The sequence below is a fragment of the Pelophylax lessonae genome, assembly GCF_965119305.1.
Source record: "Pelophylax lessonae genome assembly, chromosome: 8".
Classification (NCBI taxonomy): domain Eukaryota; kingdom Metazoa; phylum Chordata; class Amphibia; order Anura; family Ranidae; genus Pelophylax; species Pelophylax lessonae.
In genome coordinates this window covers 223,370,267-223,395,635 of record NC_138775.1, presented here as the reverse complement: position 1 = coordinate 223,395,635, position 25,369 = coordinate 223,370,267, and the positions used below count along the sequence as shown (strand labels likewise).

Sequence of the window (25,369 nt, the reverse complement as noted above, 5' to 3'; positions counted from 1 at the left end):
ATCCCCTGGGATCCTTTGCGTCGGCATTACCTGTCAAAAGTAAATCATACAGATAGCAGAAGAAATGACAGCAGACAGAAATCACAGTAAGGGCTTTGGACCGAGGCAAGACCACACTATAGGAGAATATTTTTTGTTCAGATTTGTAGGACCACTTCAATGTCACTCCATTCAACTGTCAAATGCCAAAACTGAAATTCTAGCACTGATTACAGGCCTGAGCACCACCAACTGTCATCCTCCTGCCAAATGAGATTGCCTTTACTGGGTCCTGTAGCAGTCTTGAAGGGGAACTATACTCATCCTGAATCCAGCAATGCACTATCCCTGGAACTCCCCTCTTGCCGCTGACATCTTTGGGTGGCCAGCTTCCGGGTCTCGATCACAGGCCGCTGTCATTGGCCAGTTCAATATGACATCACTCCCATGCATGCGCAGGAGTTATGTCAGATTGGGCATTGCCGAATTTGTGCAGTGAGCTGCGCTTGTGCAGATTACTGTACAGGGGCAGGAAGGCAGGTGTGCAGCTTTAACTTGTCGGAACCGAGCACAGCAAATATGTGCACACTCCTGGCGGCTAACGGAAACCTCTGATCATGTGACCGTCGTGACAGCCAATCAAGGTGGTTACATGCCCAAAAGCCTTAAAGGGGCAGAGAAAGCCAAAGCATGCCTCTTCTGCATTAAAAAACATGATTTTCAACTCCTAGCCTAAAGTTCCACACAAAATGGCAGTTTAAATGTTTAGGTGTTTCAAAACCCCAGTAACAAAAGTGAAACTAAATCAGGGGAACACAGACCTGGCTTTTCTGGCTAATATGAGTAATAAAAGGTGTCTTGTGGTGTTTGCTTTTAGTCAGGACTTTTACTTTAAAGACTTGCATGGAGTACAGGTCCACTTTAAATGTATAACCCAGATCTGCCTCCAAGTGCTATAGTGACCTGTAACAGTGACATAGAATCTAGATTGCTGGGAATGTATTTATTTTCTAGAATGGCTCATTGCCATCTCTTGATCTTGCTGCATAAAACAGCTGGCTCAGTTTACCTTGCGATGAGTAGAATCCGGATGGTTTGTCAGAGTAAACAAACGCAGATGATATTCTGTAAATACATGGAGCTCCATAATCAGCGTTCCCCTCCCCTCATTAGTGCCGGTGATGGAAGGGGTGGCATTTACAGTGACATTTGTTGTCATCTAGATGCAGCACGTTCATGTTGCACACAGCACTGCTGCAGGCTTATGCTGTTCTCAGCTTTATACAGGTGACTTCATAGTGTACATGAGAGATAGGTTTTAGAGTGACAGCTCTTTGATGGTCTTCTTGAGCGTGAATACCCAAAGGCACAATCCAAATGGGATTTATAGCTGCAGAAGTCTGTTGCTTATACACAATTGACAGTAAACGGATTGGAATAAAGACCAGGAATTTAGCATTTTGTAATTTGCAAATATGACACTGAGAAGAAGAATGAAAAAAAGTTCTGCTTCCAAGAGGCTTCCTAAGAAGAAAAGAATTGAAACCTGTCATATGAGAAATGTGTGGACTGCCATCATTGACTTCCAGTTAAATATGCTCATTCCCCTTCTGTCATGCTGCCCTTTTTACTTCAATGCTTTATGAGTTATTCATTCAGAACAACTATACAAACCAGGAGTTTTGATTTCATCCTGAATGCATGGCCATTGACTTGAAAGTGTTATAACCATGGGCCGCTATAAATACATTATTTTTTGCAAAAGCGGTCTCCATATTTAAGTCGTGACAGGTATTCTTTAAAGCAAGAAGGACAAAACAGTAGTTTCACTTTAATGGTGGCACTATCAGTCACTCACCTTACCTTTGCTTGTGTCTTCTGGTTGGAGCAAAGAAAAATACATGTACAATACATTGTACCTTCTAGTTTTGGGGGTATGTGATTACCCTCCCATGTGACAGTATTATTGCATTGTTTTTGCATGCTTAGCCCCTAGCATTGTATTTGCCAAATTTTCAGATCCTGCTGGCAAGTCATGGGATTTCTAACATTACTCCACGGTGGCAGAGTGGCAGCAGGGTATTGAGTGCTGCAATTCTTTTATAGCACGCAGCATTACAATTTTGCCAGCACTGACTGTTAGGCGAAGTGATCTCCTGCCTAATGGTCACATCATAGTTCCAGTCAGTATGTAACCATTGAATACAAATGTTTATTTCTTCTTCCATTGACATTAACAACTTGTTGTTACATTTTATCACTAGTGATACCAATGATTAGAGGTTTACTTTGCTTTAACTGACACCAATGATTTTGAGTTGATTTTGCTTCCACTACTCCATTGATATGCACCTTAAATTACCTGCACTAACACTATGATGGGACTTATCTTATCCCACTGACACCATCGATAGGCATATTTAGTCACACTCACAACAATGATGGGGCCTATTTTATCCCACTGAGTTCAACACTGAGCCTTATTTACTCCCATTGACTGGACTGGTGGGGCATATGTTATCCCACTGACACCAGTGATAAGACTTATTTTATCTTACTGGTACAAATTATGGGGATTATTTTCCTGTTTTCTCTTCAGAGCTCTCAAAGGATATCATTTGTCCAAAACATAGCAAAGCATGGGGGGTAGGTAAGACACAACAAGCGTACACTGTGAGGCTTACCCTCTCTATTAGCCTCACTTACTTTTGGCTATGCCCTAAAGTATCTGGAAGGTGGCACAAGTATCCCTACAAATTATATCTAAATATTGGCAACTATGTATTGTCCCATGGCAGCTGAAACACAATAAAGAAGCAAATAGAAGGTGAGTATGCGCAACTGGTGTGGCCAGCATTAAAGCAGACCTGGCAATTTGTCCTCCATGGGCAAAGCACAGATTACACAAAGAATTAACAAGAAGAATTTCATGACTATTACAAGGGTAACAACAACACAAAATATTTGCCTTTTTCGAGTTTTATTTCCAGACTGAAAAAGTCAGAAAAAGACAGGAAATATTGAGAATTATTTACAATTTTGTTTTTATATATTTTTATTCTCTTTCACAAAAAAATCCCCCATCAAAATCCCACAACTTAATTTTCATAGTTTTTTTTTTCTTTTTAAATTATGGACAAAAACAAGTTATTTGAATTATAATACAGTCTCCATCCCCAGCTCCTGATTAGATTGCGTCTTCTTTCCGTCATAACACAGAGAGAAGTATTTGCATGTACATAGCACTCTTGTTAAGTGTCCATCATTGTAGAAGGAGAAAATGTAGCTCCGAAGAGATAAGTATAGGTGAGGATACAAACCTTTGTGAACTGCCCAATCTGGTTATTTTTCACATCCAGTTTTAGCGCTAGATCATACTCATCTGTACCAGCAACAAGATATCTGATAATACTACACTTTTCCAAAATGATTCCATTTGCAACACAAGACAGTTCACACAAACAGCACAATGACCCCGAACGATTTTCCTTTAACTAATTTAAATTCAGGGCCTAAAATGTAAGACTAAGCTTCTTAAATCTGGACAGAGACACTTTATTTTTTACATTTATAGATTTTGTTCTAGCTCACAAACGTACACAGATCCTGGATAACACTACAGCTTTTGTATTGTAAGAAATTTGTCCTGATCTTAGAGTAGACTGTAACATTTAATGATAATGATACATTTCTGAGGCGTTCAGCTGTAATTAAAACAAAAAAGAAGACAAGCATAGGCACAACCCAATTGCAGCGGGTCATGGAGCAACACTTATCTAGTAATATATGGTGCCATATAATGTCCAATCAGATTTGAGCTTCGACTGGTCTTGTGTAAGATTAGTAACACGACTTAATCACATCTCTATGTTCTTGTGTTCTCTCATGCAAAAGAGAGATAGTGGGGAGACAGAGGGTGAGACATTGCCTTGCCCTTGTCTGGGAGCATGAGACGGCACCAGGGAGATCGGTCTGGCCTGCTGGTGAATGGTTGACGCTGCTGACTGCTGTTATTAAAAGGCTGTCTGATATCTGACTTGTGTTTGACCTCAAAGCCAGTGCTAGTCTAGACATTTTATTGATCTTTTTACGCATGTTTTTTTTCTACCACAAAAGTTTCTGCATAATAATCAGTAAACATAAAATTGTCCTTTTTTTTCCCCAATACCTGCGTCTGGCAAAGGTGTATACAAATGTTCTCAGACAAAGATTTTTGGATTTTGTGTTACGGATCTGAACGCATTGCTCGTTTATGCACCTATGTGAATTTCTCCATTAAAGACAATGAAGCTGTGTTCAAATCAGTAAATAAAATACACTTGTAATTTTTTTTTCGGCCCTGTAAATGAGGCCAAAAAATAAAAAAGGAAGGGGCATCCTGTGTTTTTGTTATTCAATTTTAAACTCCTAATGAACACTAGAGGGAATTTCTGTAATGCTTTTAGGTGAGTTTCTTGAGCATTTATATACAAACATACATAATCTGGTGAGTCAGTTTACCAATTGAACTGCGGAGAATGGTATGCTCATGTATCAGTAATTCTTTTTACGTAAGAGGTATGGGGAGCAATTTGGGCAAAATATCCATTGGCATACATAGGGAGGGTCAAGGTCATTTTGGACAACAGGCTACTAGTTTGCTTGTGCAGCACAAATCTCCTCTATGCCACCACACAGAACATACATGCCTACAGCCAGCCCTGTATAAATACAACATTGAATTCTTGTTTAAATAAATCCCAGTGAGAATCGGTGCAGTCATTGGTTCCTAGCAAATTGTTAGCTTGTATGTTGATTAAAATTGATTCAGGCAACATAGCTGCATCTACTGTGTGCAGACAGCTAATATATTAGACATGATCTAATTAAAGCTAAATCAAAGGCATAAGGGTTTTCATGTTGCCTGATATTAGTGATAACATTTGGCAGATATAGCTGTCACTATACAGACACAAAACAAATTTCCTGCATTTATTGAGGAGAAGTGAGACAATAATGGCTTTGAACCTAACGTTTTTGCCTTAAACATATTTAATGCATTTATTCTTAATTAACTATGCCAAATAACACTAAAAGACCATGAAAACTAATGAGAGAGAAACTTTAGGATATAATGCAAGGATATGTACTATAGTGAGCACTGTTCACAATGTTTGCTAGGAAAATATCAAAAAGTATTTCTGTGTTGTGTACATGTGATATGGTAAATGATGGCAGTCGAGAAGTGGCCACCAGACTGCCAAGACAGCGTGCTTGATTAAACAGGGATTAACCCTTGAACATTACATTATTGTGACCAGAAATAAAAATTAAGCTGATTGGAAACTGTACGGTTAATTGTCACACCACTCTTCACCCCTTACACCAACTTTTGGCAGGGTCTTGGAGCTACAATCTCAGCTTTTACACATAATGCAGCATATACTGTATACACAGTATGTATGCATTTTACACATAACATTTAGACTGTATGTAGTATGGATTTGAGGAACTGCACAGGGAAACCCGTCAAGTGACATAAATAAGATGCCCATACAACACTATCCTTTAATATGGCTATGCACTATAAAAGAGCAGAGAGATATTTTTAAATAAGAATTTTAAAAGAGACTTAATTTGTAAAGTGAAAATAGTACAGAAAGAATGTTTAAGAAAGAAAGAGTTTAAAAGTGCAGTTGTCTTCTAAAGACTCATGACCAGATAAAACAGAAAGTTTGTAGTAAATTGCTGGATGATATAAGTAAAATTATTGTAAAATTATTGTTTAGGTTTATGGAGAGTACTTTGGAGAATGTGCACCAAACAGTATTCCTGGTTTTGGTAGACTCAACCCAAGACTTAAAATTGATGTGTTAACAGACTTTCGGAAAACACAAAAGTGGGCTCTGTTGTGGTAATTCAAGGCAAGAGTTAGATCATAATTACAGAACTAAGGAGTTTCTAGGGTCCATGCAAACTAAACTGAAACATGCTTATCGCCTCTATGACTGGGAAAAGCCTGACAATGAAGAAGGTGAGTATGAATGTCCCTAATGTGTCCACTTTATCCATTACATTTTCACATGATGCCTGTGCTTTCTACCATAACCCTCACAATGTAATGAAAACATTAACCAAGATTTCACAAGTATCTTTTGATCTTTTGTTTATGGAAAACATGTAACAAAAATGGACACTCATTTCCTTGCACATTGACAAGGGGTCATGGGCTCAGGATTAGCACTTAACATAAAGCCTGTCAACCAATCATTCTACATTTTGCATATCATTTCTAAATGGACATCACACAACTAGACGGCTAATCCTTCAGTCAACCAATGTGTGTAATAGTAAACTGCAACTTGATGGCTGTCCAATGAGCTAAACTAATTAGCCATACTTCTCTGTTTACTTTCCTGCTGAAGGATCCTTGTGGAAGGCAATCAATTGCCAACATTCTGAAACACAACTTCTGTTATTGGCAAAAGATAAAAAGGTATCAATCGACAACAGCGAACCTTTGTGATAGGCAGTGATTCCCACAGCCTATGAACAGCCTATGAACATATAACAGATCACCCCACATTCACAGTCCAGTAATAGGAGCACTTACACTTCCATGCCTTCCCCTTTGCATGTATCTTCTCAGGCAGTTTTTATCTGTTTTTTTTTTGGCACAAGATATTAAAAGACAGGCTTCAAATCTCAAGGCATTGCCTGGACCTTTTGGTTAGGGGATTGGCAGTGAGTGCTTGGGGGTTCCTCTGGAAGAAGCTCAGTGATATGAAGGGGACCATTCAACGATTACTGGCTGTGGTACAGCAATTACAGCCAAACTCTCTTTAACAACGATCATCCTCTTCTGTGTCACTCAATTCACGGGAAGCTATCACAGGAGATATACCACCCTTCCTTCTACGTCGATAATGACCATTGGGCATCTGCCACCCATGACGTAAAGGGGCAGAGCCAATTGTGTTAGAGCGGCCTAGACTGGTAGCCACAGCAACCTCAAAGGTAAGTGTGTCCTCAGTTGGACAGTCTGAGCTTTGCATCTCCTCGTGTAGGGCCAAATATGGCTCTGAAATATAGTGCTGAGGGGTGGACTGAGAGCTGTGACGTCCCTGGAGAGAACAGGAAGACTCACTCAGACCTGGGTCACTTGGAAGAGGTGCTGCATTTTCGCTGCCATTCATAGGAGGGGAGCTGTGTTTTTGCCGACGAATTAAAGAAGAGAAAGAGATAAGAGGTCTTGGGGTTGCAGGCACAGAAGGAAGCTGGCGCCGACCACGTCTTGGGGTGCTGGTGTCAGAAGGAATACAGCTTTCATTTAAAGAGTCAAGAATCTGTGGGGATAGAAACATGCTTAAAACTGCAGCAAACCAATTTGAAAACATTTGGTAAGAACAATAAGAGCAATTTAAAAAAAATCAACATGTTACTCTGATCTTCAACCATTTTCATAGTTTGTCCACCCACAACTTCTTGTTTTCATCATGTTTAGAGTGAGGAAGGATTATAACCCCCACTAGGCTTTTACTACCATCAATGGCTTTGTTAAAGAGAATTGTCCTCACTGTAAAAAAGACCATTTCATATGCAGTACACTTTTACCTAAAGCAGTAGTAAACAGCCATTATTTTTTATTTTTTTTAAAACCTGCAAGGCAAAGGTATAATGTGCTAGTAGAGCCATTTCTCTATAGAAAGAAATAAGCAGCGCCCAGTTGCACAAACCTGAGCGCACATGAAAAGGAAGGCATAAAGGGCATGTTGGGGAAAGAGAAAACAGTGAATAATGGACATTATAAATTAATGGACAGCATTTTTGCTGAAGCACCTTTGTAATAATACTGCACCTTTATTAAATAAATATTAAATACTGCATTGCTCCTGGCTGGAGATGGTGTTGCATTGTATAGCACAGTATTATCTTTGCTGTGATGGCATGCCACTCATTAAAAAATGGCACCCCAACGTACATGTGCATAATGTGCTATACAGATCCACCATGCCCTGATGCAAAATACTCTGTAACTGTGTGGGCCTTACCCTTATCTAATATCTAAAAATGTATTCTCCTTTCAGTCTTTTTGGGGTGTTACTATTTAAGAAAGCGGAATTACAGTTTCTTAGCCAATGAGAGCTACAAGCAGCAGATAAAACAGAGGAGATGTAATATAAATCCCATTTGGTAAAGAAATTGGAGTAGAAGTTATGTTGATGACTTCATGGTCTCTAGGCCAATTTAGTCCCCGATGTACTTATTTCTTAATATGAAGTGGAATCGAGTGCAAGAAATTTCACGCAAGCAGTCACTTGATGAAGAAAAGCTTACATAATAAAATGACCTACAAAGCAATATGGTGTATGCCAATAATTGGAAAAGATATAAAAAATTAAAGGTACTGGTTGGCAGGATTGTGGACGTGTATATGTCACATTGTTTTCTCACTATCAGTGATAGATCCATGTATAGGTGAGAAACCTAAGTTGTTTTCTGAGAATTATTTATTAGTTATTAGTCTCAGCTGTCCTCAGGCCTTTAACCTCTTGCCCCCCTGCCCACAGTAGTTATACACAGCCCCGCAGGATCGCGTAAGGATCACGCTAAAACTTCCTGATTGGCTGTTTCCAATCACAGCACAGAGCCCTGTGTTCACATACTGTACATACAGGACTCTGTACACTAATCAGTAATCTGGCTGTTTCTTTTCACTGCATAGCAGGGAGAAAAAATAGCTAAATAGAAAAATAGAATCAGCACATATTATACACATTATATACTGTTAGTCATATATTTAAACCCTTGATTTCCCCTAGATGGTAACCCCTTCCCAACCAGTGTGATTATTACAGTGTCAGTGTACAGTATTATCACTGATCACTGTATACAGTCACTAGTGATGTCAGTGTCAGTTAGTGACATTTCCAGATAGTGTCTCTTAGCTTGAGATTGCATGCCTACTTATCACAGTCACACTTTAAGTCGCTAATCACCGCCATTACAGTATAGTGTCTATTGCTGTGTTAATTCCAGTATATATACCATAGTTGAAGACCCTATAACTTTTGCACAAACCAATTATTATACACCTATTGGGATTTTTTTTACCAAAGACATATAGCAAAATACATTTTGGTCTAAATAGATGAAGAAATTAGATTTTTTTTTTTATTGGATATATTATTTAAAAGAAAGTAGAAAATATAAAGTTTTTTTTTCAAAATATTTGGTCTTTTTTAATTTATATCGCAAAAAAAAATAACAAATCCCAGTGGTGTTCAAATACCACCAAAAGAATTCTCTACTTGTGTGAAAAAAAAAATGATAGAAATTTCATTAGTGTACAGTGTTGCATGACCACGCAATTGCCAGTTAAAGTAGTACAGTGCTGAATAGCAAAAAATGCTCTGGTCATGAAGAGGGTAAAACCGTTTGGAGGTCAAGTGGTTAAACACATGAGCTGACTGATGACTGTCTATATATACCCATCTCCTTGTAAGACAATACAAATGGTTCATTTACAGGTGTCTTTAACCCTTACCTGCACGCTGCTGTGTGTGTGGCTGGGGGACAGCTGGTGATCACGGTGTTCACAGACAGCCTGTGGACTCCTCTCTTCAGAGTTGCAACGGGAGGGGTCAGGAGATAAAAGATGTTTCCTCTCCTTAGAACGACCTCGTTCTCTTCCTCCTGAACGATGAGTATCTAAGCGACCTGCAAGACATACGATATCAGTGGTGAATTAGAACTGAACCAATGTAATACCCATAACTAATAGCAGGCCCTGGCATTTAAAGGCTTAGTCAACTTTTGTAACAATGTTTTATATTACACCCATATTTATCCCAGCCTTGCCACCACTTACACAGTTACATAGTCAGGTTGAAAAAAGACACAAGCCCATCTAGCTCAACCAATAAAAAATAAAAAACAGTAAAGAAAACCCAACCATACAATCCCATATCCACAATCCTATTCCCGCAGTGGATCCAGAGGAAGGTGAAAAACCCACAGCAAAGCATGATCCAATTTCCTACAGCAGGGGAAAAAATCCTGATCCCCCGAGAGGCAATCAGATATTCCCTTGATCAACTTTACCTAAAAATAATTTAGTACTCAGTTATATTATGTACACTCAGGAAAGAATCCAGGCTTTTTTAAAGCAATCTACCGAGCTAGCCAGAACCATCTCTGGACGGAGTCTATTCCACATTTTCACATCTCCTAAGGTGAAGAAACCTTTCCGTATTTGGAGACGAAATCTGTTTTCCTCCAGACGTAAAGAGTGCCCCCTTGTCCTCTGTGTTGACCTTAAAGAGAATAACTCAACACCAAGTTCACTATATGGACCCCTTATGTTGATCATATCCCCCCTTAATCTCCTCTTCTCAAGAAGATAATAATTTATTTCTTAACAAATTCAGTTCCTCTAATCTTTTCTCATAGCTGAGCTCCTCCATGCCTCTTATCAGTTTGGTTGCCCTTCTCTGCACTTTCTCCAGTTCTCCGATATCCTTTTTAAGAACTGGTGCCCAAAACTGAACTGCACATTCCAGATGAGGTATTACTAATGATTTGTACAGGGGCAAAATTATATCTATCTCTCTGGAGTCCATGCATCTGTTAATACAAAAAAGGACTTTGCTTGCCTTAGAAATTGCATGCTATTATTACGCTTAGGATCTACCAGAGCACCCAGATCCTTCTCCGCTATTGATTCCCCCAGTTCTACTCCCCCTAGTATGTATGATGCATGCATATTCCTTACCCCCAAGTGCATAACTTTACATTTATCAACATTAAATCTCATTTGCCACATAGTTGCCCAATGAAACAGTGCATTGAGGTTATCTTGTAAGTTGGAGACATGATAAAATACTTATTCCTACCCATCCATTACTGATAGTGGGGCAATAAGCAGCTGTTGGGTGTGGGACAGTGGATGGTGGGTGGTGAATGGTGTGTAACAAGGAATCTTGGAAGATGTATTCTCTTTAAATTCTTAAATGTTGCAAGATGTTGTGGAGTGCCCGCTGCTATCCCTCCCACAGAAACTGGCATTCACAATCCCTAGGGGGCACCAATGCTTCATAAAAACCAGAATAAAATCATGAAAATAAGTCTTCCTGACAGCTTCATGTCAGCCTACCACTGGGTATGCCCCGCCCATACCCCCATCTGCAGGACCTAACTCAAAAATTTTACTCCATCCCTCATGCCGGAGTTCCTTTCTTTTCCTCCTCACCTCGTAGGACCTAGCAGCACCTCTTACCTGGCTGCAATAAACTTGTAGCCATCCACCTGTTGCTCCCCAGGTGCAGTCCCTTGCAATTGGCTTCTCGTGTGTGTGTTATAGCTGGCATTTGGGATTGAATAAATGCATGGCTGTTCCCAAAGGTAACGCCATGGCTGTGCAGCATTTTGGTATGTAATTCTGCCTAATTTTATTTCTTTTATATTTGTCTCTGTGATGCATGCTGCATCTTACTTAATTCAGTGACATTTCTCTAAATTCTATGGATCCCTGTATGGCAGCTGGGATGCTTTTTGAGCTCCACAGCAGCTTGGAGTTGAATAAAGGCACCTGCTTGTGGGCTTTTGAAGTGTACTCAAGTTTTGTTAAAATGTGCAATGATGATACACTATATTACCAAAAATATTGGGACACCTACCTTTACATGCACATGAACTGTCAACCCAGCCTTAAGATGAATTTGAGCGCAGACTGCAAGCCAGGCCTTCATGTCCAACATCAATGCCTGACCTCACAAATGCGCTTCTGGAAGAATGGTCAAACATTCCCCTAGATACAATCCTAAGTTTTGTGGATAGCCTTCCCAGAAGAGTTAAAGCTGTTATAGCTGCAAAGGGTGGCCCAACTCAATATTGAACCCTACGGACTAAAACTGGAATGCCATTAAAGTTCACATGTGGGTAAAGGCAGGTGTCCCAATTATTTTGGTAATATAGTGTATTTACAATTCCCTTGGGTAATCTGTGGACAATGCAGATTAATATTATAATCTGTTATAGAGTCCTACCTTTTTATTTCTGTCCTGAACAAAATTTTTGATTGTCTTGCTTCTGGTATGACTGGGTTTGATGAATTAATCACATGAGGAAATGTCTGAGCTCTGGTCTGGAAAGCTGCAGTATTAGCCTTCCTGCGCGGCTCCGAAACATTGCACTAATTTTTTAGGGGTCCTGCGCGGCTCCGAAACTTGGCACTAATTTTTTTTGATGTGATCTTCTCTGGAATAACATTTTTGGACTGCTTTTGCAAGATCCTTGGTGTGCTGGCGAATATGTATCTACTTGTAACTGATCCAGTGGCCAGCTGGTGATCACTTCAGCACCCAGTACACAAGTGCCTACAAACCAGGAAGGTGTGCGATAGGAATATGAACTATATTGACCCTTACACAGTCCATCTATGATTACTGTAGAAGCCCAACTAATCATGGTTCAAATTATGCCTTTCTCTATGGCTAGAGAACGTATCAGTGATAAGGTACTGAATTGTCCTTGTGTTCCTCTCTTCACCTGTCAGCGTCTACATGCCTGATGATTATCGGGACCATGGTCTCTCCCGTCCTTGTGTTGAGTGGCTCAGTGGAGAAGATAACCTTTCTAGGGGGTTTTCTATAATAGTGGCTATGCACCAAATTATTTATGCTATCTCACAGACACCTACTACAAATCTTCTCAGCTGCCAGACAGTGGCACAAGGTCAAGTTCTGCATCCAGCTCAGAGAAGCTCAAATTAGCAACCTGGATTTTGAGAGGCGAAGGTTCGTGGATTTAGGTTGCTCTTCGATAATGATAGATAACCTCATGAGAGCACGGAAGAGCACCATGAACAAATTCTACAACAAAGTCTGGCAAAAATTCCAAGAATATGCTCCAAAGTTGAATAGAATATGTCCAAAGTTTTCTCCAGGGAAGCAAGAGTTTGTCATGTCCTCGGTTTTCTTTAAAGAGGTCTCAACATGGGCCTGAATGCAAGCACACTTAAAGGACATGTCTCTGCAATGTCAGTCCTTAGCAGCATTCAATAGACCTCTGATTCTTTAATTCTTAAGGCCGTAGTAAAGCTAAGGCCTCCCAGAGAGAGGCCGAAGAGCAGAGAAGTGATCACAGTAGATGATTCTCCGGAGGTGCTTGCAGGTCTTGGTGGGTGAAGCATAAAACAAGGTCACAAGCCAGGTTGGGGCTCAAACACAGGAAGTCAATCAGGAATAAGGCAGGAGTGGGTCCATGGAGTAAGCCAGGCTCAGAGCCAAAGGAGAAGCCAGAGCAGGTTAGGGGCAAGCCAGGTTGGTAACAGGTAATCAAGCAGAAGCACAAGTCACAGGAACACAGGATACAGGGCTAACGATAATCCAGCAATTTGTGAGAGCAACTGGTGTCCTTATATAGACCAGTGAATACTGGCAATTAGCATGCTTTGTGTACGCCAGTTCGCCATCGCACAAGCAGATTCACCATTGCGTACCGTTTGCAAATGCGCATGCGCGATTAGCCTGGCCCTATTTGACATTGGCATATTTGCCAAGTCTTCTCGGGATTCTTCCCTGACAATAGGACTTCACAATATTACTCAACTACCTGTATGCTCCAAAAATCCATGATGGAGTTGTCACTATGGGAATTGTCGTTAAAGACAGCTTTCCTGGTAGCAGTAGCCTCAGCTAGAAGGGTTTCTGAGTTGGCAGCTCTAAGGTATAAAGGACACTATAATTTATTCCTGACGGACAGAGTTATTCTGCTCCCGATGCTGGATTCTTTTCCCAAATGGCCTCAAAATTCAATTTAAGTCAAGAAATTTTGTTGCCTAATTTTTATCTGGAAAATGGACAAAAAGTTAGTCCTTTGGATGTTGGGGAGACATTGAAGACTTATATCCATGCTACCCTGATTTTCAGGTCATCAGATTGCCAGTTTGTGGTTCCCAGAAGTTCACGCAAGGGGGCAAGAGCTTCGAGCAGAGTGACTGCTTCTTGGATTCCCTCTCATATAAGGATAAAGGGTGTTGGCCCTTTCAGAAGGAATAACAGAGCGCTCTACAAGATGCGTCTCAACCTCCTGGGCAGCTGCCTGTAGAGTCTCAATGCATTCAATATTTAAGGCGACAACATGGTTAGCCATACACATTTTTATTTCTCATTATCACATAGATATGTCATTTTTGACAACTGTTAATTTTGGCAAAAGGGTTATCTCGTTAGCCGGAGGCCATAAATAACCATATTTTGTTTCCGCATTATCCCACCTTGGTAAGCTAGTTAATTTCCAGTGATAGGCTGACATGAAGTTGTCAGGAAAACAGAAAAGTGAATATCAAATACATATCGCAATTTTCCTTTCCTAACAAGCTCCATGTCAGCAAAGTTTCCCACCCAGTTGTGTAAATCTATTTGTAGAACACTGGCTCGAGGGAGAGAGTCAAATTTATGAGTTAGGTCCTGCAGGTGGGGGTATAGACGTGGCATACCCAGTGGTAGGCTATCAATGAGCTCGTCAGGAAAAGAAAATTGTGGTAAGTATTTCATAATCAATTTTCCATTATTTGTAAACATTTATTATAATATAAAAGCATTTTGCCTAAATGCATATGAGTTACAGGTTTTTATTTGATAGTTCAAATTTAAAAGGAAAATATATGAGGTCTATTTATAAAGGTTGTCTTACAAGATTCACACAACTTTTACCCAGTAAAAGTTCCACTGGATTCCAGTGAAATCCAATTGGAAAAATGCATGAATCTTGAGTGAAGGTTCTGTGAATCCTGTATGAAAACTTTTATAGATAGACCTTATAGGGAGATGTTGCACTTTTTAGCTTAAAGCATTTTTTGTTGTGATTTTACCATTTCTACATGCTTGCCTTCCAGATCTGTGTGGTATTAAATGTAATATTTTGTCCATTAGTAACTAGAGTTAATAGTTGCTCAGTACTATTACTTTGCTTTCTACTGAAAAAATGTTGAGATGTCAAGCCCAGGGGGTTCGCATAATTTTCAATGGGTCAGCTGACATATGTGCAGAGGTTTGCCATTGTTTTTACTGCTAGTTCACAAATATGCAGCATGTTGACACCCATGGGCAAAAAAAAAGAAAAAAAAAAAGTCATGTCCATTTTTTCACCCATCATTATAAAGGTTTTGAAAAACACATATCAATGCACCATGAAATGCATATCAACAATGCACCTAAAAATGCAATGCAAGTGCAAGTGAAAATCCAGCCTGAATTGCTTTTAATGAATACATACCTGGATAAAAAGTGTACTTTTAATATATGTATGTTCAGATTTAAAGATAATAATATTTTCTGTAAATCTCTGCATGCATTCCTGACCAACCTGTATCAGAATTCATTCGATGGGTGGATAGTCTTAGAGAAGCATGATAACTGCGCCGTTGCTGCTTGTAGCTATCCATACCACCTCTATCTAATGAGAAATCATCCAGCCAGGAACTGCGTGCTCGCTTATCTGCAGTAGTGGAGAAAGAGCGCCGCATGGAACTCACATCAGCCAGGACCTGCAAGGCCAGAAGAAGGCAAAAAAGAAGAAAATATCTGCACAGAAATACATTTCTACTTACATAAGGGATTGTTTGAAGGAAACTAATGGCTGAACATAAAGTAAAGACCTGGTAGTTAGTGAGATTATTCATATGGTTTTTAGAATATAATTTAGTGTTGCGTTCCAGTAAATACTGGATTCAAGGTATTGTTGCTCTGACTATGTCCTAAAGAATAACTGTACTTTTCCAAAATTCATCTGTAACATGCAGATGCCATACTGTAAATATAAAGCCGTACCCTTTTTTTAAAAAAAGAAAATGGAATCTCTATTTTTATGTACAGTATATACAATCTTTGTTTCACAAAAAAACATTTATTACAAGAAAATTTTATTTTTAAAGCACTATAGGTTGTCTAAATAGGTAACACAGAAGAAGCAGCTTGCCTTGAAATATGCATTGCCTGATTGAAATGTCAGACAAAGATATCCTTTGAAGGATGAGTCACTGAGATGAGTTAATGTTCTGACTAATTCGGGTCTCTGTGTCAACTTGAGCTTTTAAGCTCTGTAAACAACATGTTTACAACAAAGAAGCTTAGGAAACAGAGAGAAATGATGAAAATTAGCCAAGAGCTCCACCTACTGACTGGTAGAAAACGACGTATTATCCATACTGTGCATTTACCTAACTTAATTTCGTTTTTTTTTTTTTTTTTTTAATCTAAAACCACTATACATAGTCTTTAAAAAGAAATTGTGGTTTGAGCTGCCTGGCCTGTATGCCAAGACAGGGATAAACATAGAAACATAGAAACATAGAATGTGTCGGCAGATAAGAACCATTTGGCCCATCTAGTCTGCCCAATATATCTGAATCCTATGAATAGTCCCTGGCCCTATCTTATATGAAGGATAGCCTTATGCCTATCCCATGCATGCTTAAACTCCTTCACTGTATTTGCAGCTACCACTTCTGCAGGAAGGTTATTCCATGCATCCACTACTCTCTCAGTAAAGTAATACTTCCTCATATTACTTTTAAACCTTTGCCCCTCTAATTTAAAACTGTGTCCTCTTGTGGTAGTTTTTCTTCTTTTAAATATGCTCTCCTCCTTTACCGAGTTGATTCCCTTTATGTATTTAAAAGTTTCTATCATATCCCCTCTGTCTCTTCTTTCTTCCAAGCTATACATGTTAAGGTCCTTTAACCTTTCCTGGTAAGTTTTTTCCTGCAATCCATGTACTAGTTTAGTAGCTCTTCTCTGAACTCTCTCTAGAGTATCTATATCCTTCTGGAGATATGGCCTCCAGTACTGCGCACAATACTCCAAGTGAGGTCTCACCAGTGTTCTGTACAGCGGCATAAGCACTTCTCTCTTTCTACTGCTTATACCTCTCCCTATACATCCTGCTGGCATTCTGCTGGCATTTCGTGCTGCTCTATTACATTGTCCTCCCACCTTTAAGTCTTCTGAAATAATTACTCCTAAATCCCTTTCCTCAGATACTGAGGTCAGGACTGTGTCAAATATTCTATATTCCGCCCTTGGGTTTTTACGCCCCAGGTGCATTATCTTGCACTTATCCACATTAAATTTCAGTTGCCAGAGTTCTGACCATTCTTCTAGTTTTCCTAAATCCTTTTCCATTTGGCATTTCCCTCCAGGAACATCAACCCTGTTACATATCTTTGTGTCATCAGCAAAAAGACAAACCTCACCATCGAGGCCTTTTGCAATATCACTTATGAAGATATTAAACAAAATTGGTCCCAGTACAGATCCCTGAGGTACCCCACTGGTAACATGACCTTGTTCTGAATGTTCTCCATTGACTACAACCCTCTGTTGTCTGTCACTCAGCCACTGCCTAATCCACTCAACAATATGGGAGTCCATGCTCAATGACTGTAGTTTATTGATAAGTCTTCTATGTGGGACAGTGTCAAAAGCCTTACTAAAATCTAGATATGCAATGTCTACTGCACCTCCACCGTCTATTATTTTAGTCACCCAGTCAAAAAAATCTATAAGATTTGTTTGACATGATCTCCCTGAAGTAAACCCATGTTGTTTTTCATCTTGCAATCCATGGGATTTAAGATGTTCCACAATTCTATCCTTTAATAGGGTTTCCATTAATTTGCCTACTATTGATGTCAGACTCACTGGTCTATAGTTGCTCGATTCCTCCCTACTACCTTTTTTGTGAATGGGCACGACATTTGCCAATTTCCAATCTTCCGGGACGACTCCTGTTACTAATGATTGGTTAAATAAATCTGTTAATGGTTTTGCCAGCTCACCACTAAGCTCTTTTAATAATTTTGGGTGTATCTCATCAGGACCCTGTGACTTATTTGTCTTCACTTTAGACAGCAATCTTAGAACGTCTTCCTCTGTAAAGACACATGCATCAAACGATTCATTAGTCATCCTTTCAAGTGGAGGTCCTTCTTTTTCTTTTGTAAAAACTGAACAGAAGTATTCATTAAGGCAGTCGGCTAGCCCTTTATTCTCTTCTACATACCTTCCGTCCTTTGTTTTTAATTTAGTTATTCCTTGTTTTAATTTCCTTTTTTCATTCATATATCTGAAGAATGTCTTATCCCCCTTTTTCATAGACTGAGCTAGTTTTTCTTCTGCCTGCGCTTTAGAAGTTCTTATAACTTGCTTGGCCTTTTTCTGCCTAATCTTGTAGATTTCCTTATCTTCATTGCTCTGGAGTTTTTTATAATTACAAAATGCTAGCTTTTTATTTTTAATGATTTGGGCCACTTCTGCTGAGTACCACAGTGGTCTCTTCCTTTTTTTGCTTTTACTGACTAGTCTAATGCAATTTTCTGTTGCCTTCAATAGTGCATCTTTTAAGTAGTCCCATTTCTCCTGGACTCCATGTAATCAGTTCCAGTCTGATAAGGACTCATTTATGACTAATTTCATTTTTGAAAAGTCTGTTTTTCTAAAATCTAAAACTTTTGTTTTTATGTGGTGTGATTCTTTCACAGTTCTTACATTAAACCACACTGACTGATGATCACTAGATCCCAAGGTTTCGCCTACAATGACATCATATACCGAATCCCCATTTGTGAATACCAAATCCAAAATGGCCTCCCTCCGGGTTGGCTCCTCAACCACTTGTTGCAGAGACAACCCAAGTAGGGAATTTAGAATATCTGTACTCCTGGTAGAACTTGCTATTTTGGTTTTCCAGTTTATATTTGGAAGATTGAAATCTCCCATAATGATAACTTCTCCTTTCATTGTCATTTTAGCTATTTCTTCAACTAGTAGATCATCTAGCTCTTTAACTTGACCAGGTGGTCTATATATCACACCTACACGAGTTACTGCATGATTAGCAAACTGCAACGTAACCCAAACTGACTCTATGTTGGCTTCACCAACTTGTATTAGGTTAGATTTAATGCTATCTTTCACATACAGGGCCACTCCTCCTCCTTCTTGCCTTCTCTGTCTCTTCTGTATAAAGAGTATCCTGGTATGGTTATGTCCCAGTCATTTCTTTCATTAAACCATGTCTCCGTAACAGCCACTAAATCTACATTCTCAGATGCCATTATTGACCCAAGTTCATTGATTTTTTTACCTAAACTGCGAGCATTTGTAGACAGGACTCTGAGCTTATCATTTCTTAACCTCTGTGCTTCTGACCTGTTCTGGCATTGTTTCGGGGGGCAATTGGACTCTTGTATTTTCACTCTTTTGCCCCCCCTTCCTAGTTTAAAAACTCTTTCGCAAATTCTTGGAGTTGTTCACTAAGTATATTTGTTCCTTTGAGAGAAAGATGCAAACCATCTTTTTTGTACAGTTCCTTTCTATTCCAAGTAGAGCTATCATGAGAAACAAAGCCAAATCCTTGCTCTTGACACCATTTACTAAGCCATATGTTGAACTCCTTTATGCGCCTCTGCCTATCATTCTGAACATTATGCACAGGCAGAACTTCAGAAAATGAAATGGTGGATGCAAAATCCTGTATGTCATTTCCAAGTGTGATAAAAGATTTTTTCACCTCTGACACTTCATTGCAAGCCAGGTCATTTGTCCCTAGATGGACAAGAACATCCACATCCCCTTCCTGCTTTGCTTGCTTAACAATATTAATAATACGTCTTCTATCTCGCCTAGCAGTAGCACCAGGGAGACATCTCACAAAACCATTTTCTTTAAGCTCCACACTTCTTATGATTGAATCACCCAGCAACAGCTGCTTCCTTTGAGACTTCACTTTATCTTTTTTGTCCTTGACTGCAGTCTTGCATACATTAGACATAGGAGTCGATGGTTTCTCACCCTCTGTGCTTGAGTCCATATCCATGTTGTCCATAAAAGACATTGGCAAGGGTGCCGGAGGATACTAAAGCTGTGTCAGCCACATTCAGGATGGGCAGTTTGATGTGCAACGTACAGTTTTATTTTTACAATTTGGCAGAACACTACTGAATGGGTTGAATTTTTTGAGAAAGTACAGTCACAGTTTATATGTGTTGCCTGTTACTACTTTATTATTTATCTCTAGGAGTCTTATACCATAAAGCTTAAAGCAACCATGCGGTGTGATGCACAGCAACCAACTATAAATCAACTTTAATTGGTCTGTGACTGGATGTTGTGGATTAATGCACACTTTACTGCTGTTTGTGCCAGGTTGTTAAATGCAGCTTCATATATGCTGGTAAAGGAACAAAATTAAGTAAACTTTTTTATATTCAAATCAAAAATATGCATAAATAAATTTGTATAAATTAAAATAGATAATTCTAGGATAAATGGAAACTGGAGCCGAGCTAGAAACCCTTTTGTTGGGAAAACATTGAAACCTCTTCTCATTTGCTCAGCAGACAAAAAAGAAAAATGTTTCAATAAAATCAAATGGTGGAGCTGTTTGGATCTCTAAATATAATCTATTGAATTTTTTAAATTTCTGAACATTAAAGTTATATAATTTAGAGAATCTTCTAAACCAAAAAAGTGTGAATGTCCTACTTTAAAACAGATTTGAACTGGCTAATGCAGTGTATGCTATATTCAAGGTATGCCTTGGGACATTTGCCTGTGTGCTTATGTCAGCTCTCTCCTAATTCTTCTAAGGCCTCAAACAGTTGGTATCATAGTTGGTCATATGTTCAGCACTATCCCAGATAGCAAGCAATTGAGCTGCAAGTTTGAATATTACTTGCTAAGCTATTGCTAGACTTGTCAGGCTTCAGACGTTTGTTGCACAATTGCAGCAAGTCCACATTGCATGGTTCTATATCCACTTTCTTTGCAAATATTCTACAAGTCTGCTGCAAGTTCTGTTTCAGTTATGTAATGTTGTCCAATAGTCATCCCACCAAAGGGGCTGAATTTTGAAAAGTGTCAGCTAAAAATGTGCTTCTAGTGCTCTGCAAATGTACAACTTGCCAGTGAAAGAGTGCAGCAAGTTAACAAAACTTACAATTCAACACTACCACAAATTTATGGCAAGTTATCCTTGCTATCTGGGATAGCATCTGCTCTGCAGATCTAAATAGAGGCTAAAATGACACCATCCTCTGGTGATAAAAGGATAAGCGGGCTTTGTTCCAGGATATGATAGCATTCACAGAATGTCTTAATATCTGATTTTTATCTGCAATTCCAAAATTCACCTGCGGAGACACTGCAGGCAAATTTTGAAACCACTACTTTTAATACAAGTGGTGCTAGAGGCAGATTATAACATGGTTCTAAAGTCAGATGTTTTCTACCTTAATGCGTTTCCTGCATTAAGGTAGGAACTACCTGTTCTACCCACCCCTATCCCTAAACACTTACCTGATTTTGGTCACTGCTGCAGTGCTGTCTCGGCTGCAGCACTCCCATAACTTCCTGCTTTTACCAGAGACACTAAGAGCATCAGAAGCTGTGGACTACTGCTGCTGTCAGGCAAACTGCTGTAAAGAGGGAGTTGGGGCATGGCTTACTGGTGCTGTGTGTGTCTATGGACGCACACAGCTCAAGTCAGTAGAATGCACACACAGTGCCTCCATAATACCCAGCTTGCTAGGGAAGGTACCTGGAAGAGCAGACAGTGTCAGCTGGGGATTGTCGCAGAGGAGGTAATGGACAGCTCTATGAAATATTGCTGAACAGAAAAGGTATATATAACATTCTTTTCATTTTAAAATGTTTGTACCTTTTTTTAAATTTAAATAATAAACATGTTATACATACCTACTCTGTGCAATGGTTTTGCACAGAGAAGCCCTCTTTATCAGGGGTCCCCCCCTCCGATCCTCCAGGCTCCTCCTCCCTTCTGAGTGCCCCCATAGGAAGCTACTTCCTATGGGGGTGGGGGGCTTTCGTGCGTGGTTGATCCTGAGCCGGGCTGTTTGTGTCTATTCAAACACACAGCTCGGCTCGGCCCTGCCTCCACTCTCTGCTCACAGCTTTTAACTGACAGCAGCAGCAGCCAAGCCTATGAGAGCGGGGAGAGGGGAGAAGAGATGCTGCAGATGTGCACAGCACTCAAATCGAGATTGGGCTCAGGAAAGTATTTAGAGAGGGCTGGGGGGGGGGGAGGGGGGAGTGGAGCTGCAATCAGAAGGTTTTTTTACTTTAACGCAGAGAATGCATTAAGGTAAAACACCTTTTATCTTTAGAGCCACTTTAACCCAAACAATGTTATCCTTTACTATCACTTTAACATGTTGCTGAGCAAATGTGTAAGAAGGAGCTTTCCAGTTTATCCTAGAATATCTGTTTAATTAATGTAAGGCTTAAAAGGGAACTATTGTAAACTTATCCCATCAATGGAGAAAATAGTTAAAAAATTATATACATGTACATATTAAAGCACAACTCAAGGGAAATACTTTTTTTTTTTGTTTTGGATGGAGTCGGGAAGAGTTAAAGCTACTGTTATTTTATGTCGCCATCTGTGTTCCCACTGCAAAAGATGTCAGGCGAAAAAATGATTGAAAATTTCTCCAAAAACACTGTGTGTGCTTTCTTGTCCCGTGACTACCGCACCCCCATTTCTTGTATGAGTAGCACAGAGACAATAAGTGGGAAAAAAACTCACTAACGGGGTGACGTACAGAAATTTAGAAAATAAAAAGGTATTTTAAGGCTGGCCATACATGTTCAACTTTTGTTTTACAATTTTCTGTTAGATTTACCACAAACCACATAATGTGAGGTCAAAGCTAAACAACACGTTCACTTGTATCTAATTAGGCAGGCCTTTGTACTACATAGTTGAAGGTAAATTTCAAGAAAATTGATCAGAAAATTGTAAGAAAATTGTATCGTGTATGGCCAGCCTAAGTCTTCCCCACTCCAGTACAAAACCTAAAAATTGGATCTGGGGTTGAGCTTTAAGTGTATTATTTTAATGCCAGGATAAATAAATTATTATCACAGTTCCCCTTTAATAAAAAAAGAAAATAGCAAAATGTTAGAACAAAATTTTAAAAACACCCTTTATAAAGTTACAAAAAACAAAACAAATCTATGGAAAAGAAAAACTATCCTGCAAAACAAACAAATACAAAAACAACATAAACAAGCAAAACAAATGAAATGATAATTGATCAAAACTAGCAAATAGACAAACAGGGAAAGCAACAAGGTGCTTGCTTGTGGCTGTGGACCGGCGTTTGGCACAAAGGCTTTAGAGAGGCTGATAAGTCAGAACCAGTCAATGTAAATGATCTAGGTGTTGTGGCTGGTAATTTCCTAATTCAGTGGTGCTCAACCATTATAGCTGGTCCCCAACATCTAATGCAACTTTGAGGTTAAACCAATGTTATGTGATCCTCACAAAGGTTATTCTCACCCATATATACTGTATTGGTTGTCAAAAGCTCCTAAAACTAGGCTCTGGACCTTGGGGTTCCATCCATAGGCTGCACACCACTAATATAACACTACTAAAAAAAAAATGTGCTTGCAAAGTGAAAGGGTCAAAAGGTGGGATAGTGATAGTATTGATTTATTTACCTGGGGGTTCTCCGCCAGGCGTGGCATAGAAGAGGCTCTCGCTGATGCTGGACGTTCCAGCATCTCCCCGGGCATGTAGCTGCCTTGATTAGGGAGCTGCTCCCTGCTATACTCTCTAACCTCTGGCTCCTGAAAATAAAGACACAGCCAGCTCATGCGACCAGCTTTCAAGATCACATACTGTTTCCTTGTGGCGCACGGCCACCCATTCTGGGGTCAATGCCAGATATTCCATTGTACAAGTCACTAGATAATGTAGCCGAAGCTGCTGTATGCACCAAGAGGATTCAAAGAGTAGAAATATTCTATAAGGTTTGGAATTAAAGAACTGCAAATATCTGATGCAGTGAGGCACATCAAGGTCAATTGCCCACTCAAAAGCTAATCGAAAAAAGAATTTAAAATGTACTCATCACAAAACACATCCGGGGCAACCACTTTGTGAACCGGATTGATACTCAGCCTATCAACATAGAAACCAGTGCCATCACCGTGCCAAGAATGTCACTGGTTGTTTGTCTCCTGTTGCAGAATTAGAGTGAATATTATGTGCATATTGTAAGAAGATTTACATATTTGAATTTAGATTTTAAAATACATATTTGACCTTGGATTCGAAACAATTTTCTTGTACATTTTATAGAAGTTGTAGGAATTATGATCACAACATGGGCTACAAAAGGTTAGAAATTCTATTAGGCTTTAATTTTTTGTCTGTGGCCCTCTTCTGCAGATTCCCCACACTTCTAATATTAGTTACACTGGAAGTGCCCCAGAGAAAAATGAAACCTCACAGAACTTCTAAGTTTACTCTATCTAAAATGTATGTGAAGGTTCTCATTTATGTAGGTCATGGTAGGTTTGTGTGAAGGTTCTCATTTATCCAGGCCATGGTATACAACAACAGTCACCAACCTTCCTTTTTGTCACCAGGGATCATTTTTGTGGAAGACAATTTTTCCACAGACAGGGGTTCCTGGGGGGAATTTGGGGGGGTTAGGAGGGTTTCGTTGAATCTTGAAAGATATAATTAGGGCACTACCATTACTGCCTTAGATCCACCTCTCTCGCAGATCATGAAGGATTCTCATAGGAGTGCGCAGCCTAGATCTTGTGCATGTACAGTTTATAGTTTGCGCTTCTATGAGATTCTAATCCCACCACTGATCTGACAGGAGGTGAAGCTCAGACAGTAATGTGAGCAGCTGTAAGTAGAGGTCAAGCCTCACTCGCTTGCCTGACGCTCACCTCTTGCTGTGCCGCTTAATTGCTAACAGGCAACGGACTGGTACGATTCCTCTCCCGGAGCTCTGGTATACAGTTTGTATGTGAATATACCATTTCTCCAGGTCATGATATTTGTATGTGAAGTTTCTTATTTATCAAGGGCAAGGTGTATCTAGTTATAGTAAGTCACATTTAACTGGTTTTTTTCTGTAATGTTGAAGACATTTCGTAGCTTATACATGGTATTCATAACTGAATAAGTGGCTTGGATAAACTAAGAAATGTCTTCAACATTACAGAACAAGTCCAGTTCAATGTAACTACTACAACTAGATACTCTGACCAAAAGTCAAATAAAAAGTATTGGCAGGAGTTACACTTTAAGCTCATATATTTAATTTGGATTTTGATATAGCATAGCACACTTAAACCTAAGAACAAAAATGTAATATATTGAAGCTTACAAGTATTCAGATATGGTGGTCTTGTTTTAAAAGAGTAAATACAACTTGCTCCCTTGTCCTATGTAATAGAGTTGAGGATATGGGGAGGAGTTTGTAGTTTATATCAGGAAGGCAGCCTAAGGTGACCATACTGCTCCTCCCTTAATAAAAATTCTAAATAAGCATTGTTGTCACTGGCTCCTTTCACAT

The 25,369-nt window shown here is 39.4% G+C and overlaps 1 protein-coding gene across 6 annotated transcripts in view; it reads right to left on the bottom strand.

The window, feature by feature from the left end:
- Positions 1–6,373: 6,373 nt before the first annotated feature.
- CACNA1E (calcium voltage-gated channel subunit alpha1 E) overlaps positions 6,374–25,369 on the bottom strand; it is a 1,228,023-nt gene continuing 1,209,027 nt past the window's right edge. For 5 of the 6 annotated variants that reach the window (XM_082266485.1, XM_082266487.1, XM_082266486.1 and 2 more), the window contains 4 exons: positions 23,490–23,618; positions 15,328–15,508; positions 9,506–9,678; positions 6,374–7,304 (listed from right to left, as the gene is read on the bottom strand). In XM_082266485.1, the coding sequence (XP_082122611.1) occupies positions 6,801–7,304; positions 9,506–9,678; positions 15,328–15,508; positions 23,490–23,618 (987 nt within the window). In that variant the 3' untranslated portion in view covers positions 6,374–6,800. The remainder of the gene's footprint in view (positions 7,305–9,505; positions 9,679–15,327; positions 15,509–23,489; positions 23,619–25,369) is intronic. The other variant, XM_082266488.1, reaches the window with a different exon arrangement.